Raw genomic sequence first — 23,229 nt, 5'->3', positions numbered from 1 at the left:
TGGGGCCCCTGCCATTTTAAAATGCAGCAGTGATTTAAATAGACATTACGGGGGCAGTGGTTTGTGTACGTGTGCTGTGCGTGCATCGTCCTGCCACTGCAGCTCCATGTGCCACCCATGTGGCAACTGGCAATGCCACTCAAGGCCAACAGCATCTGTATGTATTGTCTCCTTGTTCCATCCCCGGCAGGAATCAAATGCACACAGTCAGAGAAGGTAGTTCCAGGTCCCAGTGACCCATTCCCTGCTGTGCCCATCTGATGTCCAGCACAGGCACCAGAAATACCCCACTCCACGTTCTGTTGTATTTGGTGCCAAGCCACAGCACCATCTGGTGGATGTAAAGATGGAAGTGTAGCACTACTTTTGCGGGTACATCTACACTTACTGGCAGATGGACCCTGGTCAATATTCCAGGGTTTGATTTTTGCACATCTAGTGGGGATGTGTGAAATCAAACTATCAGGGCTCAACAGTCGACCCGTGTACTGCTCATTCTCACGAGGAGTAAGGGAGGTCAACAGGACCCTAAATGGTGGGAGTTATTGTAAACAAAGATTGGATGTTCATTACATAATCTGTCTCAGACTAGAAGGTCAGTTCATGTGGAAAGTGTTAAATGAATTCCAAAACATTTGCCACTGACCAAGCAAGCCCATCCTAGTTCTGTGATCATTTTAAATAAACCCACCAGTTTTAACAGTACCTGCAATATAAGATGTACAACTGCACACAGTCTCAATAACAGCACCTGCTGGAGACTTTTCAGTTCCGAACTGGTACTCACTCAGATGACAAGTATCTATCTGAGTAGGAATAATCAAACCTCAGCCTCATAGTCTGGTCTTGCAGCATCGCCAGGGACACAAAACACTGTCTTTTCTTATTTTGAAGTTATTCATTTATGATTGCTTGTCTGAGGTCCTGTCAACAACTTGGTCTTGCTAGTCTGGTGTTGTGATCCAGGATCAAAAGGCCACCCACTGAACATCATCCTCAAGTGAAGTAGCATGTGGAGAAAACTTCTTAGGTAGTGGTGCATGACAATTAGAGCAGCAACTATTAATTATTTGGGCCTGGTCTGCACTACAGATCAAATCAAGCAAAAGGCAGATCACATTGATTTAACTCTGTGAGCATCTACACCAAAATGTTGCTCCTGCTGATAACTCATCCACTACATTGACTTAATAATTCCATCTCTAACAGAAGCACGGAGTCAATTTTGATGTAAATAGGTTGACACAATGTCAGTGTGTAAACTCCATTTCTTGCATCTACTGTTGCTGCCTTTCAGGAGCTGTCCCAACATGTCCCACAATGCCAGTAAAATCAGCGCAAGTAACCCACACACCTACTGGGTGTGGTTCGCTGTGCCATTGTAGTGGCCTTAAATGAGAGCCAACTGGCTTTTAGCTCAAACTGCAGAGGCTCATGCACTGAGCACCAGAGAAGTCCCAACTTCAAGTCTGCCTGTGGGTGGTTCCAGAGGCACTTCTAGGTGACGTCTGCATGAGAGAGCTTTTCTGGCAAAACTGGGCTTTTGTTGGAAAAAGTCCTGTGGAGGGTCTACATGCAAAATCTGCTTTGTCGACAGTGTTGACAAACCTTGACACACCCACTGGCGGCATTATACCTCTCCGCATTTGAGTATAATGCCTTTCTCGACGGTTTCCTGTCAACAAAACAGCTGTGTAGATGCTCTGGAGACCTTTTGGAGGCTTCTGTTTCCTTGGGCAGCCTTGTCTGCAGAGCTTCTGGTCAGCTGTTCTGTCAAGGGAGGGCCAGGCAGTCTGGCCGCTCTCTGTCGCCAGAGTGGCTTGCACTTTCGATCTGCTTTCATGTGTAGACGCAATCTGTCGACAAAAGTTTTGCCGGGAAATCCCTTATGACAATCACTTCTGTCGACAGATGCTTGTCATGTAGATGTAGCTCTAGTGAGAGCACAGCACTGACACAAGGAGGATCGTGTGGTATACAAAAGCCATTTAATTACTGTGGTAGCTAAACATCGCTGTACATAATTTTGTAGTGTACATCGGGGCACAGACTGGGAGGTGTGAAATTTCAAAAGAGAGGGGACACAGCAATTGGATCCCTGCCCAAGTGGGGCCCTCCGCTGCCTGCCGCAGCCTCTCTCCGGTCACCTGCCCTGCGCAACGCTTGCTGCTTGCCTCCCTGTTCCCTGTCGGCAGAGAGCCGGCTTCTTTCCTGGTCCCCTCTCCCCCACGCGAGCTCTCCGTTGCCTCCTGCAGCTTCTCTCCAGTCACTTGCCCTGTGCAGCAGGCCAGAATAATTTCCGTTCCCACCCTGCCGGCAGTCAGGTTTTGCAGAGTTATCAGAGTAGGGTTAATATATGGGGGTTCTTTTTTTGTTTTGTTTTGTTTTTTAAACAAGAGTTGGGTGATCTTTATTTGGATTGGTGACCTCAAATACATTCCACAGTGATCAGAGCACGGGTGACAGCTATGGCCCAGCTCCAGCGCCAGGCATGCAGCACTGCTGGAGCAGCGAGGGCTAGGCACCAGGTTACCAGGAGCACTAGGGGCCCACTGCGTTTGGGAGTTACAGGTGGAATGGACCTGCCAAGCACTTCCTAGCCCCTCCAGCCCTGGGAAGGGCACAACACAGCTGAAGCCTGGGCCACGTTACAATCGGAGACCACGTAGACAACTCTGAAGCACAAGCACAGGGTTAGACAGGGCAGCTGCTAGCAGTTCTTGCCACTGAACAGCTAGGTAGAGCCCCGCAAGCACCATCTTTGGTCCCAAGACTACTGTCAGTTCAGAAAAGCCACTGGGCCTTGTATCTGGAATGGAAGAAGTCGATGTGCCACTAGAGACAGAACCCCCAAGCCCTGGTGAGGAGAGATCTGGCTAGCAACCACGGCTTTGGTGCTTGGCTTTGATGGTCACATGGAAGCAGCCGTGATTGGTTCCAGTGTGAGTCTAGACAGTCATTTGGTCCATTTACTAGTTTCCGTTTCCAGAGTGAGTCGAGGCTTTTTTTTTTTAAGTGCAATTATGATGAGCTTTTGTTTTGTTCCCTTTAAAGAGCTGCCTGGATGGGCTGGAAAGGGGGGTGGGCAGGCCCTTTAAACAGAAGGGAGTTGTTTTTCCATGTCTTCCCCTCTCCCTCCCAAGCTGGAGCATGGGTTGAGTTCTTGACAAACAGTAAGATAAAGAACTACCTGGCACTGCTGGAGATGGGAGGGCTTTTTAAACCGAGGGAATTTGCATTGGTTTGGATTTTATTACACAAGGTGGGGGGCTCCGGCTGATTGCAGGGACAAAAAGGCGGGGCCCCACATAAAAGGTTTGTTGACCCTTGATGTAGATGCATGATTGCTCTGGAACCCACTTTGCCATCTTGCCACAGCTGCCACTGATGCCTCAAAACAACTTTTCAAAACGTTATAGTGAAAACATTCCCTGCTGAGCAAAGAGTAAGAACCGAGGCACACATCCTTAAAAGTATTTAGGCATTTAGCATCCACTGATTTCAGAGTGGAACCAGATTTCACAGTAATTTCACTGGATGTTAGGTATTAAATATCTTTGTGGATTTATCTTGAGTGTTTACTTGAGCCACACTTTTGAGAAGACTTTGAAATTATACTAGTGCCTGGAGGCTTGTTGGAGTGTCCATTCAAATTAGGGAAACGTTCCTTCTTTTCTTACAATACTCTGTGGCCCCAGGAGATGCAAGGGAGAGATTTTCCGGAGTTCTCTAAAAATCTCCCCTGTGCTGTTGCTTCAGGGAGCTATTTCAAGAATAGGGACTGATGCCTAAAAACCAGTGCAAATGCAATGATATAGCAGAGTTCTGAAATGGATGTAGGCAGAACTGCATCCAAAATTGTATCGTTTTCCACAAATCTTATGCTATTTGGTGTTTTTCTTTGGTGTTTAGCCTCAGGCCCTAGACTCAAGTGATTATATGAGAACATCAGCTTTAAATGGGAGGAGGGGAAGCCTAGGAAAGCCTTTATGGTTGTGGAGAAAAGCTTGAAAATTAAAACCCTAAAAGCTGATGAGATCATAGAGTCCTAGAGCTGGTAGGTACCTCGGGAGGTCATCAAGTTCAGTCCCAGACGTAAAACAGGATCAACCCAAACTAAATAGTAGGCAGCAGGGCTGTAACAAGGGTGAGGTGACTGAGGCACTCGCCTCAGGTGCCAAACCTCAGGGACACAGCTGGGCAGCTCTATCTGTCTTTAAGAGCCAGTTGCAGCTCATTATGCTGCCAGTGGCTGCTGTGGTTGAAGGGACAAAAGCAGCTGCAGCTCCGGCTTGGAGCAGGGAGAGAAGGTGTGTTTGAGCAGTGCAGCTGGCCGCAGCTGCCTTTCTCCCTGCAGCAGCCAGCAGCATGACAAACTGCAAATGGCTCTTAAAGAGCCACATGAAGCTTGGATGGAGCTGCCTAGCTGGCTAAGTGTGCCCCCTGAGGTGACCCTGCTCTGCCTCAGCCATTGGGGGTGCTCGCTGAGCCCCCCCCCACCACCCCAAAGTCCAGGAACTCACTAGCTGGGTTTGTAGGGTTGTCTGGGGACTGCTGGGTGAGTGAGGCTTGGAAGAGAACCTGGGTTTGTGGGGTGTTGGGGGCTGTTAGGCAAGTGGGGCTTGGGGGAGAAGCTGAGTTTGTAGGGTTGTTGGAAGGCTTCCGGGTGAGTGGGGATTAGGGAAGAAGCTGGGTTTGGGGGGCTGGGGTGGACATAGAGGGGACCAGCAGGCTGGGGTCAGTCTGCCCCCTGCCACTCCCTCCTCTTTATTTCTACTATCTGTTGCTCCAGCTACTCCTCCCTGCCCTGACCCATGGAGGGTGCCATCTACTCAGCCAGCCCTCCCCACTGCAGCCCAGCTGCCTGGGTGCCAGTCTGTGCAGCAAGCATGAGGGGGAAGCAGGTGCCGCTATCACCTGAGCTGCCTTCTGCTGAGTACAGCTGACACCAGTTCCTGTGACTCCCTTTCTCTCCCTGCCTATTTCTTTATCTGTATAACAGATCATTTGGGACTCCTGCTTGTAAAGGAACCACACTGTCACAGTGGGGTTCAGATAACTGTTTACATACTGTGTCTCACATGCAAGGCTTAGTCAAACATACACACCGCTGCTCTGGCTGGCTGTTAAACAGAGAACACACTGAGCACCACTGGCATGCTAAGTACTATTTACAGAGATACTATCAAATTTTTCCACCTAATACTTATTCCCTGAGGTACTGGAAGTAGTTTCCAAAGAGCTGCCGAGATAGAAAGCCCTGTTTTATCATACCTGCTCTCTGCCTCTCTCTACATACAACTCAGGGTTGTGAGCTCAGTCCTGGAGGGGGCCTTTCAAGGTTCTGGGGCAAGTCAGATTTAAAAAAAAACAAAAAACAAAAAACCTGTTAGGGATGTGATAGGTCCTGCTGTGATTGCAGGGGACTGAACTTGATGACCTTTCAAGGTCCCTTCCAGTTCTATGTGATGTGTATAACTCCTTGATAGGGTTTTTTTGGGGAGTGAGGGAGAATGCGGCAACATCTGGATGGCTGAGCTACCAGCACGTCCTCCCCTAAAAAGGAGATCCTGACAAAAGTACGGTTGGGTGCTACGTATTAAGGACTCTCTCGTGTTCCCATGCATTGCAGCTTTTGAAGTACTGATTTTGTAACTTATTTTGAAAAAATGGCTCTTCTCACTATTTGGGCGCAGACCCCTGCTCTAGGCTCTGAAGCAGGTAATGCCCCCCTCACGAGAGCCAACACACAGAGATCATTCTTACCCTCATCCCCAGGGGGCTGCCTGGGAACAGATCTCAATCCCTTCCTTGCCTGAACACCTCAAACAAATTATCTGTCCCAGTAACTACTCAGGGCAGGGGCATTCTGACAGGCAGTGTGTCCAATCTGCTGTCCCCCACCTGGATAATGCACTTTCTCTGCAACCGTAATCCATGCCAGCCAGCTCACGTGGTGCTTAGGGTGCCTCCTACCCTACCCATTTCTCCTGGGCAGGCAAGGTGTGCTCCTCAATTGTATCTGCCTGGACATGTTTTGTACTTACTCTTTAACCTCTAGACAGATTTTATACAGCTGGTGTCTTCAGGTCCTGGGCAGGCGTGAGGCCCACATAACTATAATAAATATGTTTTGTTATTATTTTTTTCCCTTTTTCTACAAAATAACTACTATGAATTTACAAAAAATGAGGGGGTGCAGTTTTATACTCTTGGCTTAGATGCAAAATTAGCTAGGTACAGCACTGGTAGGCAGATTTAAAGGAACCAACATTTAGTATACAACAAGAAGTCCTGTGATGCCCTATAGACTAACAGATATTTTGAATCATAAGCTTTCCTGGGCAAACCCGCTTTGTCAGATGCATGTGCGGGTCTTTGCCCATGAAAGCTTATGCTCCAAAGTATCTTTTGGTTTAGAGGTGCCACAGGACTTCTTGTAGTTTTTGTAGATACAGACTAACTCAGATACCCTCTCATACTTGTCAACATTTAGTATAGTTACAGAGAGATAGCCGTTAGTCTGTATTCTAACAATACAAACCAGCAGTCATGTAGCACTTTAAAGACTAACAAAATAATTGATCAGGTGATGAGCTTTCCTTGGACAAATCCACTTCATCAGATTTATGAAGTGCGTCTGACCCACAAAAGCTCATCACCCAATAAATCATTGTTAGTCTTTAAAGCACTACATGACTGCTGGTTTGTTCTGTTAACATTTAGTATGTCTGTTTTAATTCTTATGATTCTAAAGTCAAGCTCATCCCTTCGGAGGGGCTGACTCATGATTATTAATGCTGGAGTTGTCAATACGGCAGACTGGCACAACTCAAACGCAGGTGCAGCAGGCCCGTGTCCCTGGTAGCTAGGCGACAATCCTGGCTGCAACCCAAACAGATCCAACGCACTCTACTGCCTTTAAGAATGGTGCCAGCAATTAGCATCAGCCTTACACGGAAAAAAACCCAAAAGTCAGTTCTCCCGGCGCGGCAGACTGACCCTATCCCAGGTCTACAGTGGGGTGTCCCCTGCCCTGGCACAAATCACTTCTTTTGAGGAAGAAAAAAAAAAAAAGCAGGGGGTGGGGAGAAGACCACATGGCTCGTCCTAAGGCGAGACTCCTCCCCCGGGTGTGACACGTGGTGCGCCTGCTTCCCTAGCCTAGCGCCTCCCTGCCGAAGGTGCTCGGGAGGGAGGAACTGGCCGATCAGAGCCGGGCTGTTGCGCGCTGGGAATCCGGCGGCTGCCACCATGAGCGCAGGAGGCTCGGACGCGGTGGTGTTCGTGGCTGCTGCAAGAACCCCTGTTGGTGAGTGCCCCACCGTGCCGCCCCCTGCGGGAGCGACAATCGGGGCGGGGGAGACGAGGCGTTGACACAGGGGCTGCGGGTGGGATCCCTGTTTACTCTTGCACGCGCGTGTGGTTGCCCGGAGCGGCTCCCCTTTCTGCTCCGGGTGGAGGAGTGCGCGTGTGCCGTGCTCCCGCGGCTCTGCGGCGTCTCGCACCCCGCGGCGGGAGAGCTTAGGGCTGCTTTGTTGCCTTCTCCCGGCTGGTTTCTGTGGCACGCGAGGCGTATTGCCCGGGGGCGGCTCGGAGGCGGAGGTTGGTACCGACGTGCCTGGCCTGTGCCCCCCCTTGGTCCCCCAATGGGGCGAGGGGAGCAGGCTGCTCTAGCTGACATCGCTCCCATCCTTGCACAGCCTGGCCGGAGACCCTCAGTGTGGGCGAAGGGAGACTCCGCCCCGGCTCTCAGCTCTCCTGGCGCTGATTGGACGGTAGCTATAGAGCCACGCTGTAAAGAGGGCTGCTGATTGCTTAGCCGCCGGTTGCCGGGATTGCTCCTGCTGCCATTGGGTTACGCGGGGTAGAACCATAACCTGCTGCTTGGGGCGCTGGGATGTGGCTCATTCAGCAGCAGCGGGAGAGCCCTGAAGGGGAGGAGCTGGTGTGTTACTGGGTTCACATGTGTGTCGTCTTCATCATCATCATCAACAACCATGGGCTCAGCGCCTGTAGGTGTCCGATGCCTCCCTCACTGTTTCCTTCCATCTTTCCCTGTTGAGTGCGGAGTGGCTTAGCTTCTGTAACAACAAGAAGTCTTGTGGCACCTTATAGACTAACGGGTATTTTGGAGCATAAGCTTTCGTGGGCAAAGACCCACACCAAGCACGAAGCGGGTCTTTGCCCACGAAAGCTTATGCTCCAAAATACCCGTTAGTCTGTAAGATGCCACAAGACTACTTGTTCTCGAAGCTACAGACTAACACAGCTGCCTCTCTAATACTTAGTTTCTGTAGACTAGCTCTGCACCAGTCTACTCTATCTAACCATTCTCTGTGAGGTCCTCCTCTCCTATCTGAACCGTCCATTATGCTGAATACCAGGGTCTTGATTTTTTGTTCATCATTCTTTCTGCAGATATGCCCAAATAGCTGTAACTTCCGTTGTATAACCTTCTGCAGTAGGTTCTCTTTCAGCTGTATCTTCCTATATAATTCCTCACTGGTGACCTTCTGCATCCATCCTAGTCTCAGGATGTTTCTATAACAACTCCTCTCAAACATCCATATTGTGGTTTTTATTAAAGAGAACGTGGACAATCCTCCCCCTGGTTTGGCTGGAGACCAGCCCTGTGTGCAGGGAGAGGATCTGTAAGGGAAACATGGTGCAAAGCCTGGAGGATGTGGGTAGCATGCACCTAACAGACCGAGTGAGGTCCACACTTTCTCATGGGAGTGGAATTGCTTTGCAGAAGGATAGATGACTTGATCTTTAGCCTCTTTGTAAAGTCGGTTTTTCTTGGAGAGTTTTTATGCTTGTTCCAGGATGGTCTTCAAATGTTGGATTTCCCCTAGCCATTTGTTTCAAACAGGGATGAGGAGCCTTCTGTTACAGGCCATTGACCCACAGGAAAAAAAAAAACAGTGAGAGGGCATTCCCCTGCAGAGGCCTGGGGGTTAGAGCTTGTGCTCCAGCCCTAGGGTAGGGTGTTGTGGTGGTGGTGCAGAGGCAGTGTCCTTGGAATGGTTTTTACAGTGGGAGCGATGAAAGCCAGACTGATCCCCAAATTTTTACCTGGTCGTGGGGCATAGCCAGCAGGGGATACTCGAGTGGACCCCAACTTCAGAAGGGTGGTCAGTTACAGGGGGTGGGAGGCCAGCTTCCTCTGATCCCCTGCAGCCAGCCAGGGTGGGGAGTGGGGCGGGGTGATTGGGTGGCCCCTCTGTCTGCAGGCGTGTATCTGGCTCCAGGAGTAAACACATCTCTCCAGCACATACAGCTCCTGATAGACACCATACCTGGTTCCCCCAGGCGGCAGGCCTACTTTTTTTTTCTTTTTTTCAAGATCTATATCACTGCCAGCTGCTCACTTGCTTGCCTTACTTCCAGTGATGGATTAGCCACAGGGTCAACCCAAGCCCCAGAAAAATGGGCATTCACGTGTCCCTATGTGCTTCATCTGTCCAATGCTTCCAGGTGGGAGTACGGGGCTTGCTCCACTGCGCCTGCCGGCCTGGCATTCCAACTTAGGAACAGGGTCAGGACATGGGGGCTTTACAGGCTCCATCCACCTGGTGCTCCAGCAGGGTGCTGGGCTATGTGCAGGGCTATGTGCAGGGCTATGGACAGAGCCCTAGGTGGGGTTCCAGAGGCAATGGGACCCTGCAAGCAGGACCCGAGGACAGAGGTCCAGTAGAAGCAACCAGGACTCTCCACATGCTGAGCAAGAGGAGAGCTCTGGACTGGGTCTCGCAGTAGCCAGGACGCTGCATCTGTGGCCAGAAGCTAGGAACCCAGTGCAAAACCTGGGGTGCTGCAGCTCTTTTGCACCCACAGTTACCGCACCTCTGCACAGAGGTTCCAGGCTTTCTTTCCCTGTGGCAGAGTGAACTGGTGCTCACAGCTCCAGCCCTGCAAGACAGAATGAAATTTAACAAAGGGCTGGATGCAGTCCATGGACGGTAGGTACCCCACACTGGTTTAAGATATTGATATACTGAGATAAAATGTGCCCAGTCTGTCTAGAATATCTGTTAACGTTACTTCATACATATTTATGATGACTTCATCTTGTGTTCTTTCTGACTTTTGCACCATTATATTATTCATTAATAATTTTTTGAGGGTACATTATTTTCTGATGGGGAAAAGTGATACTGTACTCTACTGTGGTTAATGAATTCAAATCTATACTGGACAGAATATTATTAAAAAGCATAAAAACAGCATATACCAGCCATCTCACCTTCCTCTTCTGGACAGATTAATTAAAGATTTTTTTCCCCCCAAATACAATGTAAACATCTAAGATGCAGGGTGGGGGGGATCATTAGACTATTATTGCCTTTTTGAGAGAGTGAGAAAATAATAAAGTAGACTGCAATCTTGAAATAGAACTAGCAAATGAGGGATTCTCAGGACATAGTAAAGAATGGTAGCTGGGATGAATATTTTATGGTTAGCTGTTATTTAGGTTATATAGTTAGCTCCCCCTGAAATTTTTGGTTAGATCAAATGGTGGTTTCAGAAGACTTATTTTTTTTCAGTCTGGAAATTCTATTTCTTCTTTTGCCCAAGACACTATTCAGTTAAAATATTACTCCTAAAATCATACTTTTCCTCCCCACAACTTCAGCTCTTAATGAAAAGAAAGGCATGATAGACACACTGTAGCACTACAGTATCTCTGAAGAACACTGCAGAATTCAACATGGGGTTAGAAAGACCCTTTTGCAGAAAAAAAATTCAAATATTCTGCAGCTGTACTGTATTGTAAAAAGTAGATTAGACTAGGACAGATAATGTTACTAGTTGAATATCATCCTCGAGTTACGTCTGTTTTTGTGCTGCTCTGATCAATCTAGGATAGATGATTTATTTCAGGTGTTCTTTTCCTGCGTCATTGACGCTGACTTGAGAAGGAACAAAATTAATTCTAAAGGCAAAACCTAATTCTGGATCTTTCTCTCTTCTCTCTCTCCCCCTTGCTCCTTTCTCTTATATCTTGTCAAGTGAAATCTTGAGCAGTATTTTCTCAGTCTCTTTTTTGGAGTCATGAGGTTTAAAAAATAGCAATTTGACACATTCATGTACAAATCTAATTTGTTATTTTCTTTTTTTGTGTAGGTTCCCTTAATGGTGCCTTATCCACAATGCATGCCCATGAACTGGGCTCTATTGTCATTAAAGAAGTGCTGAAGAGGGCAAGTGTCAATCCAGAAGAAGTATCTGAAGTTATATTTGGACATGTCTTGACAGCAGGTAGTTTGTTGTTTAGTTCTTCAGTACTGGTACAAAATGCCCCATTCGTAAAACACAAGAAAGTCATTGGAACTAACATTTTTCCTTTTCAAGTAACAAGGGGTCCTTAAAGACTAACACATTTATTAGGTCATGAGCTTTTGTGAGTAAGACCCACTTTTTCAGATCAGAAAAAAGGTAATCCAGCCCTGGGGAGAAGCCGTGAGCCTGTGTGCTCCCCCTTTGGGGCTGGAACGTGAGGGGAACCCTGGTACCTCAAATTGCGTGAGTGAGGTGAGTGTCTTTCTGTTTTATTTTTCTGCTTCTCACTTGAGGGCCACAGGTCACATTTTTTATTTGTTTGTTTGTTTGCTCCTCATTTGTGTGTGGCCCTGTGGCTCAGTGACTCCCTGACCCAAAAAAGGCACCCTGATCTAGTGGAATATTTTAATACTATTTGTTTGTTTTCTACTATACAGTCATGACCCTATGTTACTGTTCATTGAAATATGTTAATTTCGAAATTTCATTTTAAGAATAGTGGTCATTAATATTGTTGGTATTTAATGATTGAAGAAACCAGATGCTGACCTTACTCCAGCCTTCATTCTGCACATTATGCATAAAGCCACTTTATTTTTCTTTTAATCCGAAGAGGAATTAGCAAAGTGGGTATGTAACACTAACCATAGACTGTGACCTTCTACTCTTAAAAACATCAACCTCTCATGTCCCAATTGATTCTTGCTAATAATTCCTTGCAAGCGTAAGTCTGATTTAATTGGAAACTCTTCAGAGCAAAGAGCTGCATTGTATCTTTCTGTAATGCAGTATACGCACCTGTGATGCTGTAGAAATAATCCTTAGATTAAGATCCCATAAGCAGCAATTTCAGATAACTGATCTGATGGAAATGCAACTGTTAAAGCAAAAGAGCACTTTAATGGCTTCTTAACTAGAGCATTACATGTCTTTGGGTTATTTGAAATACAATGCTAATGCACAAGCCTTTATCTCTTTGCTCAATTCTTTGTCCCCTGTATTCTGTAGTTCACTGAATGGTGTGCATGCATGTATTTTAATAATGAAATTTGTACAAAAGAGCAGGCATTGCTTTGGCCTTGGAGATATGGACTTAAAGAATGTTTTCTGGAATACAAAATGCTTCCTTGTTCTCCATCAAAGGTCACAAATCAAAGAATGAAAGCTTTTATTACTCTTGCTATGTGCTTGAGTTTTATCCATGTCCCAAGGGGTGTATGGTAATGTTTGACCAATGTCTTTAGTTTTAGAAAAGCACTGGTTTTAGTCAATTCACACATTTGCTTGAAAGGTGTCACCTATGAAAAGCAAGTCTGTAATTATGAATCTTTTACAGAAAATTGTGGAACTATTTTTATTTCTATTTTTGCAAATGTACCTGTCTTTCCTACAAATAACAAATAAAACTGTCATATCCAAAGCTATAATCAGGTGATTGAATAAGGGAAAGTTTCCATTTGTTATAGACTGTTCCCCTGGCCTTTGTGTCTATAGTGTAGATAAAACCCTCTCTGACACAGATGGCAGAAGCACATGGAAGAAAAAAGCTGGTTTTCTGTCCACTCTGCTGTGAGTTCTTCAAAGAGAATCACAACACCAGTGCATTAGGAGAACTCGTAACAAATTCGTAGCGTGTTGTGATGATGCGCTGTCACTTGGATTAATTCATGTGTACAGGGTCTTTTTCTTTTAAACATAGCTGACAAATCACACCACTTTAGGCAAATACAAAATCTCACTTGGAAGAGTGCTCTTTGTTTCTAGTTATGAAAGGCATGTCAGCAAAACCCTCAGGTGTCAGAAAGTAGAACTCGGATTGTCCCATTGGCAGAAGACTGTAATTACCTTACGACACTTCTTCCTCTCCCCCAGTAGGAGCTCATTTAGCTAACCCCTCTGACTGCCATTTGTCACTGGGAATGAACTGTAAGTGTGGGGGAAATCTGGCTGTTGCTTATCAAGAGTAACCGAATGTATGCGTTGGTCTGCTTACCTCTGCCTGTATTCAGATCTGTATGTTCTTGCAGGCGCTGGTCAGAATCCTATACGGCAGGCCAGTGTTAGTGCAGGAATTCCATATGCCGTACCAGCTTGGAGCTGTCAAATGATATGTGGCTCAGGCCTGAAAGCAGTATGCTTGGGGGCTCAGTCCATACTGATGGGAGATTCCAGCATCGTGGTGGCAGGTGGCATGGAAAGCATGAGCAAGGTGAGGGAAAGGCGAGCAGTCTTTTTTCCCTAGTGGGGATGTTGCTAGATGTAATCCTATTAAAACATGAATGAAGTAAAATTAAAATCAGGATAGACTTGTAGTGGTCTATAACTTGTATTAACTCTTTACTTAAATTCAAAATGTGATTTTAGGAATTTTAGTATGCCAGATCTAATAAACTGACCCTTGTTATGTGACTGCACTTTATGAAAATACTATTGTGTACCGTACTGATCTAACTAATAAGTGTTCTTACTTAAAATCTAGAAGGAGAAATTCAAAGAGAGATTCTCTTAAGCCCTAGTCCAAAGTCCATTTTAATCAGTGGGAATTTTTGATTTTGAGAGACTGTAGATCAGTCCTTTAGGGCCCAGTCAAGATAACCTGAGTAATCTGACTGAAAAGGGACCATCTAGGACCTTAGTGAGTAGAAATTAAACTACTACTGATATGAACCTGATTGTCATGAAGTCTAGCTTCAGAATGAATCCTTCTGAACAGATATTTTTTTCTGAACTTTGTTGTTTAGGATTCTAGATACCGACATATTTTTGTTTGGTGGTGGGGATGTATTTGGAGTGATTAGAGAAAACAGATTATGATGACGTTGTAATTCTGGTGAAATTGCTTATTTCTAGAGGTCATGCTCTCGGGGTGAATTTCGGGTATCTCAAGTTTCTAAACTTCCTTGGCAATAATTATAAATGCAGCACTGGTTTAAATAGGGAGGGAATTAAAATGCAGGCGACAAGACTGATTGCACTGTGCTTTTAATTTATATTTCAAATCTATTTTAACTTCCCTCTGCCCCGTGACAGTGAATGGCTGGCTCCTGATAATGGGCCAGGGCAATATTGCTTCTTGCTCTGCAGGAGGCCCAGATGTGGGAGTAATCTCAGGACTTCTTTCCTCATATGTGAACTGTCGGTTCTCTAAGGGTAGGTGTTTGGCTGGGACATCCTTTACTTTGTTCTGACTCACTTTCAAATTGTGCACCTGGGAATGAGAGAGTTCACTTGCCACTTGGTGGTTGGAAATAAGATAAAACTAACTGGTGGCCCTTCTTCTGCTAGTTAGTCAAGATACCAGAGAGGATTCCTTTTGGCCATCAGATCACGGTCAGACTTCTTGATGAAAGGATTGGATGCATGATAGGGCTATGCTGGGAAGAACTAACAGTCCTTTAAATTTCTCTCAAAATATCTCATTTACAGGCCCCTCACTTAGTTCATATGCGAGCTGGAGTGAAAATGGGGGAGGCCTCATTGCAGGACAGTGTAATCTGTGATGGTCTTACAGATGCATTTTACCAGTATCACATGGGTATAACAGGTAAGTTGCAGCAGTTAGAGACTGTAAGGTCAGAAGGAACCATCATGATTACTTCATCTGCCCTTCTGCACATTACAGGTCACAGAGCCTCATGCAGCTACTCTAGTGATTTACCAGAGATTATGGATTTACTACAGAAGTCTTTAAATCTTCATTTAAAGACTTCAGGTTACAGAGAATCCAACATTTACTCTAGTTCTGAAAAATTAATTATAAATTAACAAGGAGATGAGAATGCAGTAGAACTTCTGGAAACTGCAGAATGTAATTCAAACATACTTCAAGACAACAGAAATTAAGCAATAAGAAATGGACTATATCTACAAGTGCACATTGATTTTCCTGTTTACATGTTACCATCATACAAAATTAACTTGGAAAGAATACTTATCTAAGCTAACACAGTCAGTTGTGGTAGGGGGAGGGCGGTGGGAGAGGGGAGAGAATGTTGGTCTGTCTTACCTGTTTCTTTTCTTCAGCATGTCCCATTATATCCCACATCAGACAGCAATGGTGTAATGCTTTGCAACAGGTATTATCTGAAATTAATTTCTTGAGAATTCAAATTTTAAATTCCTTCCGCCCAGACTTTTAAGTAAAAGGACAGAATACTGGAGAACATGCATGAATGTGTAGCAAACCGTTCTGCACTGGAAGGGATAATGAGTTTACAACCTTCGAATTTATTAAAATAGTATATCTTCTATGGTATGGGTTTTCGGTGTACAGTTACTGCTGAGATAGTTGAATGCAACTGCCCCGAGCAATAAGAAACACTCTACTTTGCTTGCACAGAATTTTTTTTAAAGCACCTCTGGGTGAAGATCAAATATGGAAATATTCTGTCCCAAAAGTGAATGTTGGAGAAAGTCATGAGCAGGTGAAATGAGGAGCTCAGAATGAGCACTGTTCTGTAAGCTTAACTACTGTCTGCTACCAGCAAACACTGTCTACTTGGCATGCTGGAAAACTTACTGCTAACAATAAATGATTGATTCCCATTTTGTTCTGTTTCAGCTGAAAATGTGGCCAAGCAGTGGCAAGTTAGCAGAATGGAACAAGACCAATTTGCTGTACAGTCACAGAACAGGGCAGAGGTTGCACAGAAATCAGGTTACTTTGATAAAGAGATTGTTCCTGTTCTTGTGCCTTCTAGGAAAGGTAGGGGTGTGTGCGTGTGTCATTAAATAAAAGCTGACATTGGACTAGCTGGTACTGATTATCCATTCTAGTTAATGAATGGTGTCTTTATAGAAAACATCTTTATACAGGCAGTTGGGCTCCTCTTTTCAGTTTTTAACAATGGGGGTGGGAGAGCGGTTTTTTGAAATGAGAGAAGATGGAAGAACACTGATGTGTGTTCAGAACTGCCAAATGTAATTCTGAGTAAATACATGAAATATAGTTATTGCTATTGCTGACCCTACAAAACTTTCTTTATGGGTGAACTGCTGACTTCAATGATGCACTTTTCCACATGGAGCCAGCTATAGAATCAGGTCCTGAATTACGTTAGACCCAGGTTCTGCTAAATTTAAAACGTTTGTATTTATTATAATCTCATCTATTTGTAGTAGTCAGAAGTCACTAGTCTTATTTATTATCTGTTTCGGGCACTCATCTTACTACAGTTTTCACAGGCACCATGATGTTCAGTGCTTATACCTCCCTCACTGGTGAAATACGTAACAAAAATAACCTAAAGAGTCATTCCCTGTTATACTAAGTTGCTTTGTGGACTTTTTCAAAGCCTGCCAACTTCTTAATCTTGTCTGTCAGATTCGGGGTGTCCCCCCCGCAAAGTCTTGGGTCGCCTTTCTTTACATGGGTAGGCTTTTGATTCCAGGATCCACTTTGGGGCGGGAGGAGACTTCCACATCTTTTGTGTTAAACTCATGCTCCCTAGATTCTTTAGTCTGTGGAAAAACACCAAGAGCATATCACTCATCTTATGTACATTTAATGGGCTTTGCTAAAATAGCTTTGGTGTTAGCCTAAGGTCAGAAGGTGTGAGTGTTAGCTGCACAGTCATAAAGGAAGGAGAGAAAAACCCAAGCTGAAACACAGAAGGCTTCCTCAACATCAACTTGGATATTATTTAATGTAGCTTCACTCTTTCAAATGACAAGAAACCTACAAGTATACATTTCTAAATGAGTCTTCCCAGCAGAAGGGTGGTGAGGGAATAGCAGATTTGTTTTTGAACGGGCAAACAAATTTAGCTTGTTTCAGAAAGCTCTAGTGTAAAGTAGTCATAGATACTACCACCAGTAGGAAGGAGTTAGGGAGATTATGGGTTAAAGATAAAGTTCTTGTGTATTGTTGTAATCCTGGCAGCTATGAATTGGAAAAATTAAACACATCCCTTTCTTGGTCCTTCCCAGTTATGTGTAATGTATGCCTGAGTGGCTGCTACTTAGAATTTACTCTTTGTACTCTTTGTTCTAGAGTTCTGTTTTTCTCAGTTTAGAACCACATTACAAATGTAAACTTGCACAGAATCCATTTCAAATTCATATCTGACCCCTTTACAGGTCCTGTGGAAGTTAAAGCAGATGAGCATCCTCGCCATGGAAGTACTGTAGAAACGGTAGCAAAGTTAAAGCCTTGCTTTCTGACTGACGGAACTGGCACAGTAACTGCAGCCAATGCTTCAGGTTTGTAGATCGGGTAAAACAAAATGCAGTGTGACAGCAATTGCAAGCAGCACAGGATATTGTTTGCAACATATATAGTGTGTACTATGTACAGGGATATACAGCACTGAGTTCAAGTGCACATGTAAAAAAGATATGCGAGTGCTTTTTCCCTAAATACTGCTAAGGTGAGCTGTTGTGCAGTAGAGACTTGAGTTTTTGCATCAATACCAGAATCATTTTCTAGTTACAAGAGCCTATCATAACCTGAAATTAGAGGTGCTTTTATTACTGACCCGTCTCACCAGTGTTTACTTTCCCTCATCTTATTTCTTAGTCTGATTGTGTTTACAGTAGGGTCCCAACATTCGCGAGGGTTTGGTGTTGAGAACCCTCGCAAATGTTTAATTTTCACAAATACTGAATACATGCTGGGACTCAGAAGGAAACTCCCTGGGCCTGTTTCAGGTCCCCGGCTCCCAGCGCTGCCCAGCATTGCTCTCTCCCCGCAGGTGATGGCGGCTGGGAGAGCGGAATTTGGCAGGTGGCTCTGGGCAGCAGTGGGAGAGGCGAAGCCCAGTGCCGAGACCCTGGGGAGATGGTCAGTGGCTTGGCTGTACCCCCAGCTGGATGCGGGGCTGGGCACCGGGCTCCATATAGGCCAGGCTGACTTCCAGCACAGGTACTGCGGCCCTGGGCTCGCCCTGCTCTGCTCTGCTCTGCCCGCAGCTCTGGGACGTGTGGGATCCCCAGCCCAGTGTGGAGGATGGGAGATCCTCTGCTTCCAGCCCCCTGCCACATCAGTGACCCCACATGGGTGCTTGCAGCAGTAACACCAGTTAGCAGGCTTGGAGAAGAGCTGTTCGGAAGCTCGATCTGCCAACCGAGCCCAGCACAAGAAAGTGAAACTGACTCTCCCAGCTGCTTGCAAATAATTGAATTCATCATTGTTAAATTCCCAAATGTTGGGACCTTCCTGTATTCTTTCCCTTTCCTCCTCTTAGTATTTCTGCTTGGTCTTCACATTCAATATGTAATCATAGATCATAAATAGGAAGATCAAACACCCAACACTGACAAAGTGCCATCATCATGGGTTAAACTTTTCCAAGGTGGTCTCAATGCCTTCTTCCATGCTATGTCCTTCCAAAATCTATTCAGCACAGCCGCCACCCTTTTCTTTCAACGCTCTCATTAAAGCATGGTGGATTCTCCATCCCTTGAGTTTTTTAAGTCCTGGCTGGACAAGGTCCTGGCTGGGATGACTTAGGAGGGATTGATCCTGCTTGAAGCAGGGGGCTGGACTAGATGACCTCCTGAGGTCCCTTCCAGCCCTATGATTCTGTGATTCTGTGAAAACCTTGCTTCTACAGCATCACTTACCCATCACGTAACTCCCCCACTTCCCACCTAAGTGCATATACACCTAATCTGAGTAAACTTTGGCCTGCTGATGTAATCAGTCATATCTTCACCTAAACCAATGGAGCTGTTCCGACTTTTACCACCTTTGATATTTATAACCTGCGTACTGTCTTGCTTGTCAAGCCTTTAATCCAGACTAACTCTTTAGGAGAGAGACCTAGCCGCCTGCTTCCTGTGAAGAGTCTGAGAGTTTGAAAATAACAAACCTGAAGCAACTATTCCCTGCTCCGCAGGTATTAATGATGGGGCTGCAGCTGTAATTCTCATGAAGAAATCGGAAGCTGCTAGAAGAGGTCTTATTCCATTGGCACGTATTGTGTCTTGGGCTCAAGTGGGTTTAGACCCCTCCATCATGGGCATGGGACCTGTCTCCGCAATAAAGCAAGCTGTAAGTAATATCAGAAGAAACATTACGGATCACTTTAAAACACTTAACACCAAGTTCCATTTGAGTGTCCAGACTTAGTTTTTGTCAAAAAAATGCGACAAATGTAGCGTCTAACAATGCTGTAACAGGGACCATGACAAATAAGGTAGAACACATGAAGCATTGATTCTTTTTACTGGGGTTTGTAGCTGTATTGTTCTTTTTAGAGTAGTTTATAAATTAATCTAAAGTAGAAACTAACCCACTTTATGAAACATCTCCCAACCGTCATACAGGAAACTTTAATCTGACAGAACTGCGATTAGGATGAACAACAAGGGATTTCTTTAATTTGGTTTATGGGCCTTTTTCAACCTCTTAGAAATATCAGGAAGGACGCATTTCTTCCTGAATGCTGTTTCTGGCTGCAGTGTGGTTGTAGCCTTGTTGGTCCCGTGATATTAGGCTATGTCTACATTAGACGGTTTTGTGGCCCAAACGCCACCCAAGGAGCATCGAGATTCCCCAGGCGTTCTGTTGACATTGTCAGAATACACCACTTTTGTCGACAGTCTTATCCTGTTCCCTCACAAGGTATGCCTCTGTCAACAGACGGCTTCTGAGACGCCGGGCAGCCCTGTCTGCTGTGCTTCTGGTTGGCCATTTTGTCGAGAGAGACAGTTTTGGCAGGAGATATCTTCCAACAGAACGTTCTGTCAACAAATTGCTGTAATCTAGACCTAGCCTATTAGACAAGGTCAGCATGGTAATATCTTGAGACCACTCAAAGCTGTTGCACAGCCTGTGCTAGCCATGCCCCCTTTTCTGATCTCTTATCAGAGGATTCGTTCTATTGCCATGTAAAACTTGTAGAATATGATTACAATTTGAAGCTTGCTGGTCTGGCAAAACCTGTCATCTGGCAAGCCTGTTCCTAGTTTAACTAGACTGTCTTGAAGTGGGGAAAAAACTACATTTCCCCAATTTTACAAATTCTTAAGTGAGACTGGCAGAACCACTTTTGTCTTAAGAGGATGTTTTGAACTTTTTTTCTGAACGTTGGACATACTCTAGTTATCTGAGAGTACTTTTAAGAGAAAGCTAAGACGGAAAACAGTTTGTGCATTTCAAAGCACTCCACAGTCTGTAATTATTTCACTTGCCAAGTTACTTACTTGAAATATCAGCAGAAAATATTTTCTAGTATTCAGTATTGGACATTAGGTAGGGTTATAAATGGGCATACACTTTAAAATAAAATGTCCCTTAGTGCTACTATATTTCTGTTACCAGAATTTGAGATAAATTCTTGTAACGTTGCTAATACCAATAGTGCCTGGAAGGCTTCTCTGAGTTTAGGCGGCTAACATTCAGCTTTATTGAATTCAATAAGGCAACAGATGAGCCAAACTGGACACTGGTAAAACCAAGTCCAGCAAGGCTGCTTGATGCCTTATTTTATACCCTTGCACAAACAAAGCCCACTATCAGAGGCAATTAGAGAACCGTAAATCACTTCTCAAAGACAAACCGTTATCAGCAAAGAGAAACAGGTACCAGGGAGCTGGAGCCATAACTCCAAACAGTCCATTAACGCATTCCATAGAGCTCATCCTCCTTGCCATTCCCAAACAGGTCAAGGAAAGTACAGGCTCTTGTGTGCGCGCAGAAGTAACAGGTGTGATATGGCTTCCACAATACCCTGAGCTAACCTGGTGAGCACCATGGTGAACAACTTATACCTGCAGTTTGCTGTAGAGCCACTGAAATCATTCACATCTATCCTGTAGATAAACATTTTGTAATCAAGTAGAGCTAATGACTATTGGACAACTCTCTTCTGTAAGTTTTGCCTCATTTAGATTAATCCGTGAACTTGTGGCAACAAAACAGAAGTTACAGAAAAGAGCATTAGGCCACAAGCGTCTCTCGTCAAACCCAAGTAATTTCTGAGGGGACGAAGGCCCTCCACTGGCCACTAAGTCTGTCTCCTTGTTTGTTATATCTAGTGTGTTTATCTTCTAGGTTGATAAAGCAGGTTGGACACTGGAACAAGTTGATTTGTTTGAAATTAATGAAGCCTTTGCATCACTAGCTGTAGCAATAGCTAAAGAACTAAAACTGAATCCAGAAAAGGTAGGTAATAGAAAATCTCACTCATGATTACAGCAGTTCTTTATAAAGACAATGACTTGGGTTTGTTTCTTTCTGCCTCAGGAGTGAATTATATATTTCCCTAATGTATATTGAATGTGCACCCTAGATATAATTTTGCTTTAATCACAAGCGGCTGAACTGACAAAGGTTAGGCTGAGGATGTGGTATAAGGGAATTATCTTACTTCACTGACAGGCTAGCTAGCTGTAATGTGGATTGAACTTGGATCTCTAGCCCAGTGGTTGTCCATTTTTCCAGACTACTGTACCCCTTGCAAGAGTACAATTTATCTTGCATATCCCCAAGTTTCACCTTATGAAATCAATAAGTGTGCTAGCACATCTGAAAAACTGTTTACTTTCTCATTATAAATCAATTGGCTTATAAATTGTATGCTATACACTAAAATGTAAGTACACTGAGAAGTCAAGTCATCATAAAATTAATTTGAATGGACTTTGCTAGTGCTTTTTTATGCAGCCTGTTGTGAAGACAGGCATAGATCCAGAGGAAGTACCCCCCTAAAAGATCCCTTCGTACCTGAGGGGTAGATTACCCTAGTTGAGAACCCCTGCTCTAAAAAACAGTGCTGTGCAATTCTCAAACTGAATTTACACTGCAACCCCATTCTGACAAATTACCGCACAACTTGGATATGTGTGGGGCTGACTGGGCTTGGGCTCCCCAGGCAAGGAGAGGAAGCAAAGCTGAAGCCTTTGTCCAAAGCCCTCAGCAAGTCTATCACAAGCACTGATGTTCCCAGTAAAATAGGGTTGCAACCCACTTGAGGGTCCTGCTCTACAGTTGAGGGGGACTTTAATCTTACTGTATGGGGGCTTTACTGTTACACCACCTCTGGCAGGAAATGCGTACTACCACCATTCTAGAAAGTTTCGATAGTTCTTGTTAAGTTATGCTGACATGATTTTATGTCCTGCTGAGTTTGAGAGAATCATTAGGTGATTCTGGATTACCTTTGTGCCTATACTTCACTCAGTTAAGGCTTGTTTTCTTTGCACATATAGCTTAAACACAGCTGTACTGCTGTAATTCAGAACTGAAGGTACTCAGCAATCCACTGTAAGAAAACAGCCATTAGGTTTGAGGGTGTTTGCTGGAGCTAAAGCTAAGCCCCTTGCTATTGTCTTAAGTCTAGTTTAAACATGAGACAGTAACTGTTTTCTTGAAAGTAGTGTGTGCCACAGTTGTCTAGAAAATACCAAAGTAGCAAAGACTAGTGGAAGTATTCAGGAAATAAAGCCTGAACTACCAGTTACTAAGCTATCCTGCTTTATCAAAAGGATCTGTCTTATTTGTAGTAGTACTGAAGCCATGGTGGTCCCAGGCTATGTCAGACAAGGCAGGTGAGAAACTCTTCTATTGGCCCCAAGTTTTTAATCTTTTGTCACTCAAGTTATGCCAAGAAATGGAGTACCTCACCTGCCTTGCCTGTGTTTCTTACTAATTATTCATACAACAACTATGGCTGATTTTATTTTTCAGGTTAACATCGAAGGTGGGGCTGTTGCCCTTGGTCACCCTCTGGGCGCCTCTGGTTGTCGAATTCTTGTTACTCTTCTGTACGCGCTAGAACGAACAGCTGGAAAACGTGGTGTTGCTGCTCTCTGTATAGGAGGGGGGATGGGAATAGCTATGTGCATTGAAAGATGAACATAATTCAGTCCCCTACCATTATATAAAAATTTATAGAGGTGTCAGCTTCCTATAAATTTACTTTCATTTATTAAATAAAGTTTTCAATTTAGACATTCATTAAGTAATTCACTTTAGCAGGAAGGGTGCTATAAATACAT

The 23,229-nt window shown here is 44.7% G+C and overlaps 1 protein-coding gene across 2 annotated transcripts; it reads left to right on the top strand.

The window, feature by feature from the left end:
• Window positions 1-7,185: 7,185 nt before the first annotated feature.
• Window positions 7,186-23,172, top strand: ACAT2 (acetyl-CoA acetyltransferase 2). Of its 2 annotated transcripts, none has more exons than XM_074990291.1 (9): window positions 7,186-7,312; window positions 11,131-11,265; window positions 13,314-13,495; window positions 14,713-14,830; window positions 15,848-15,943; window positions 17,365-17,487; window positions 19,125-19,279; window positions 21,284-21,394; window positions 22,919-23,172. In XM_074990291.1, the coding sequence occupies exons 1-9, from the start codon at window positions 7,255-7,257 to the stop codon at window positions 23,084-23,086; spliced, it is 1,146 nt and encodes a 381-aa protein (XP_074846392.1). In that variant the 5' UTR covers window positions 7,186-7,254; the 3' UTR covers window positions 23,087-23,172. The 2 variants fall into 2 exon arrangements, with proteins under 2 accessions (XP_074846392.1, XP_074846391.1); XM_074990290.1 differs by having other exon boundaries at window positions 15,848-15,991.
• Window positions 23,173-23,229: the final 57 nt, after the last annotated feature.

The sequence above is a fragment of the Carettochelys insculpta genome, chromosome 3 (assembly GCF_033958435.1).
Source record: "Carettochelys insculpta isolate YL-2023 chromosome 3, ASM3395843v1, whole genome shotgun sequence".
Classification (NCBI taxonomy): Eukaryota; Metazoa; Chordata; order Testudines; family Carettochelyidae; genus Carettochelys; species Carettochelys insculpta.
Note: the sequence above shows the minus strand (reverse complement) of the source record. Positions and strands in the feature narration are given on the sequence as shown.

Coding starts and splice junctions, on each gene's coding strand:
- ACAT2 (XM_074990290.1), top strand. CDS start 7,255: ATGAGCGCAGGAGGCTCGGACGCGGTGGTGTTCGTGGCTGCTGCAAGA. Junction 11,266..13,313: donor TGGACATGTCTTGACAGCAG/GTAGTTTGTTGT, acceptor ATGTTCTTGCAG/GCGCTGGTCAGAATCCTATA. Junction 21,395..22,918: donor TAAAACTGAATCCAGAAAAG/GTAGGTAATAGA, acceptor TTTATTTTTCAG/GTTAACATCGAAGGTGGGGC.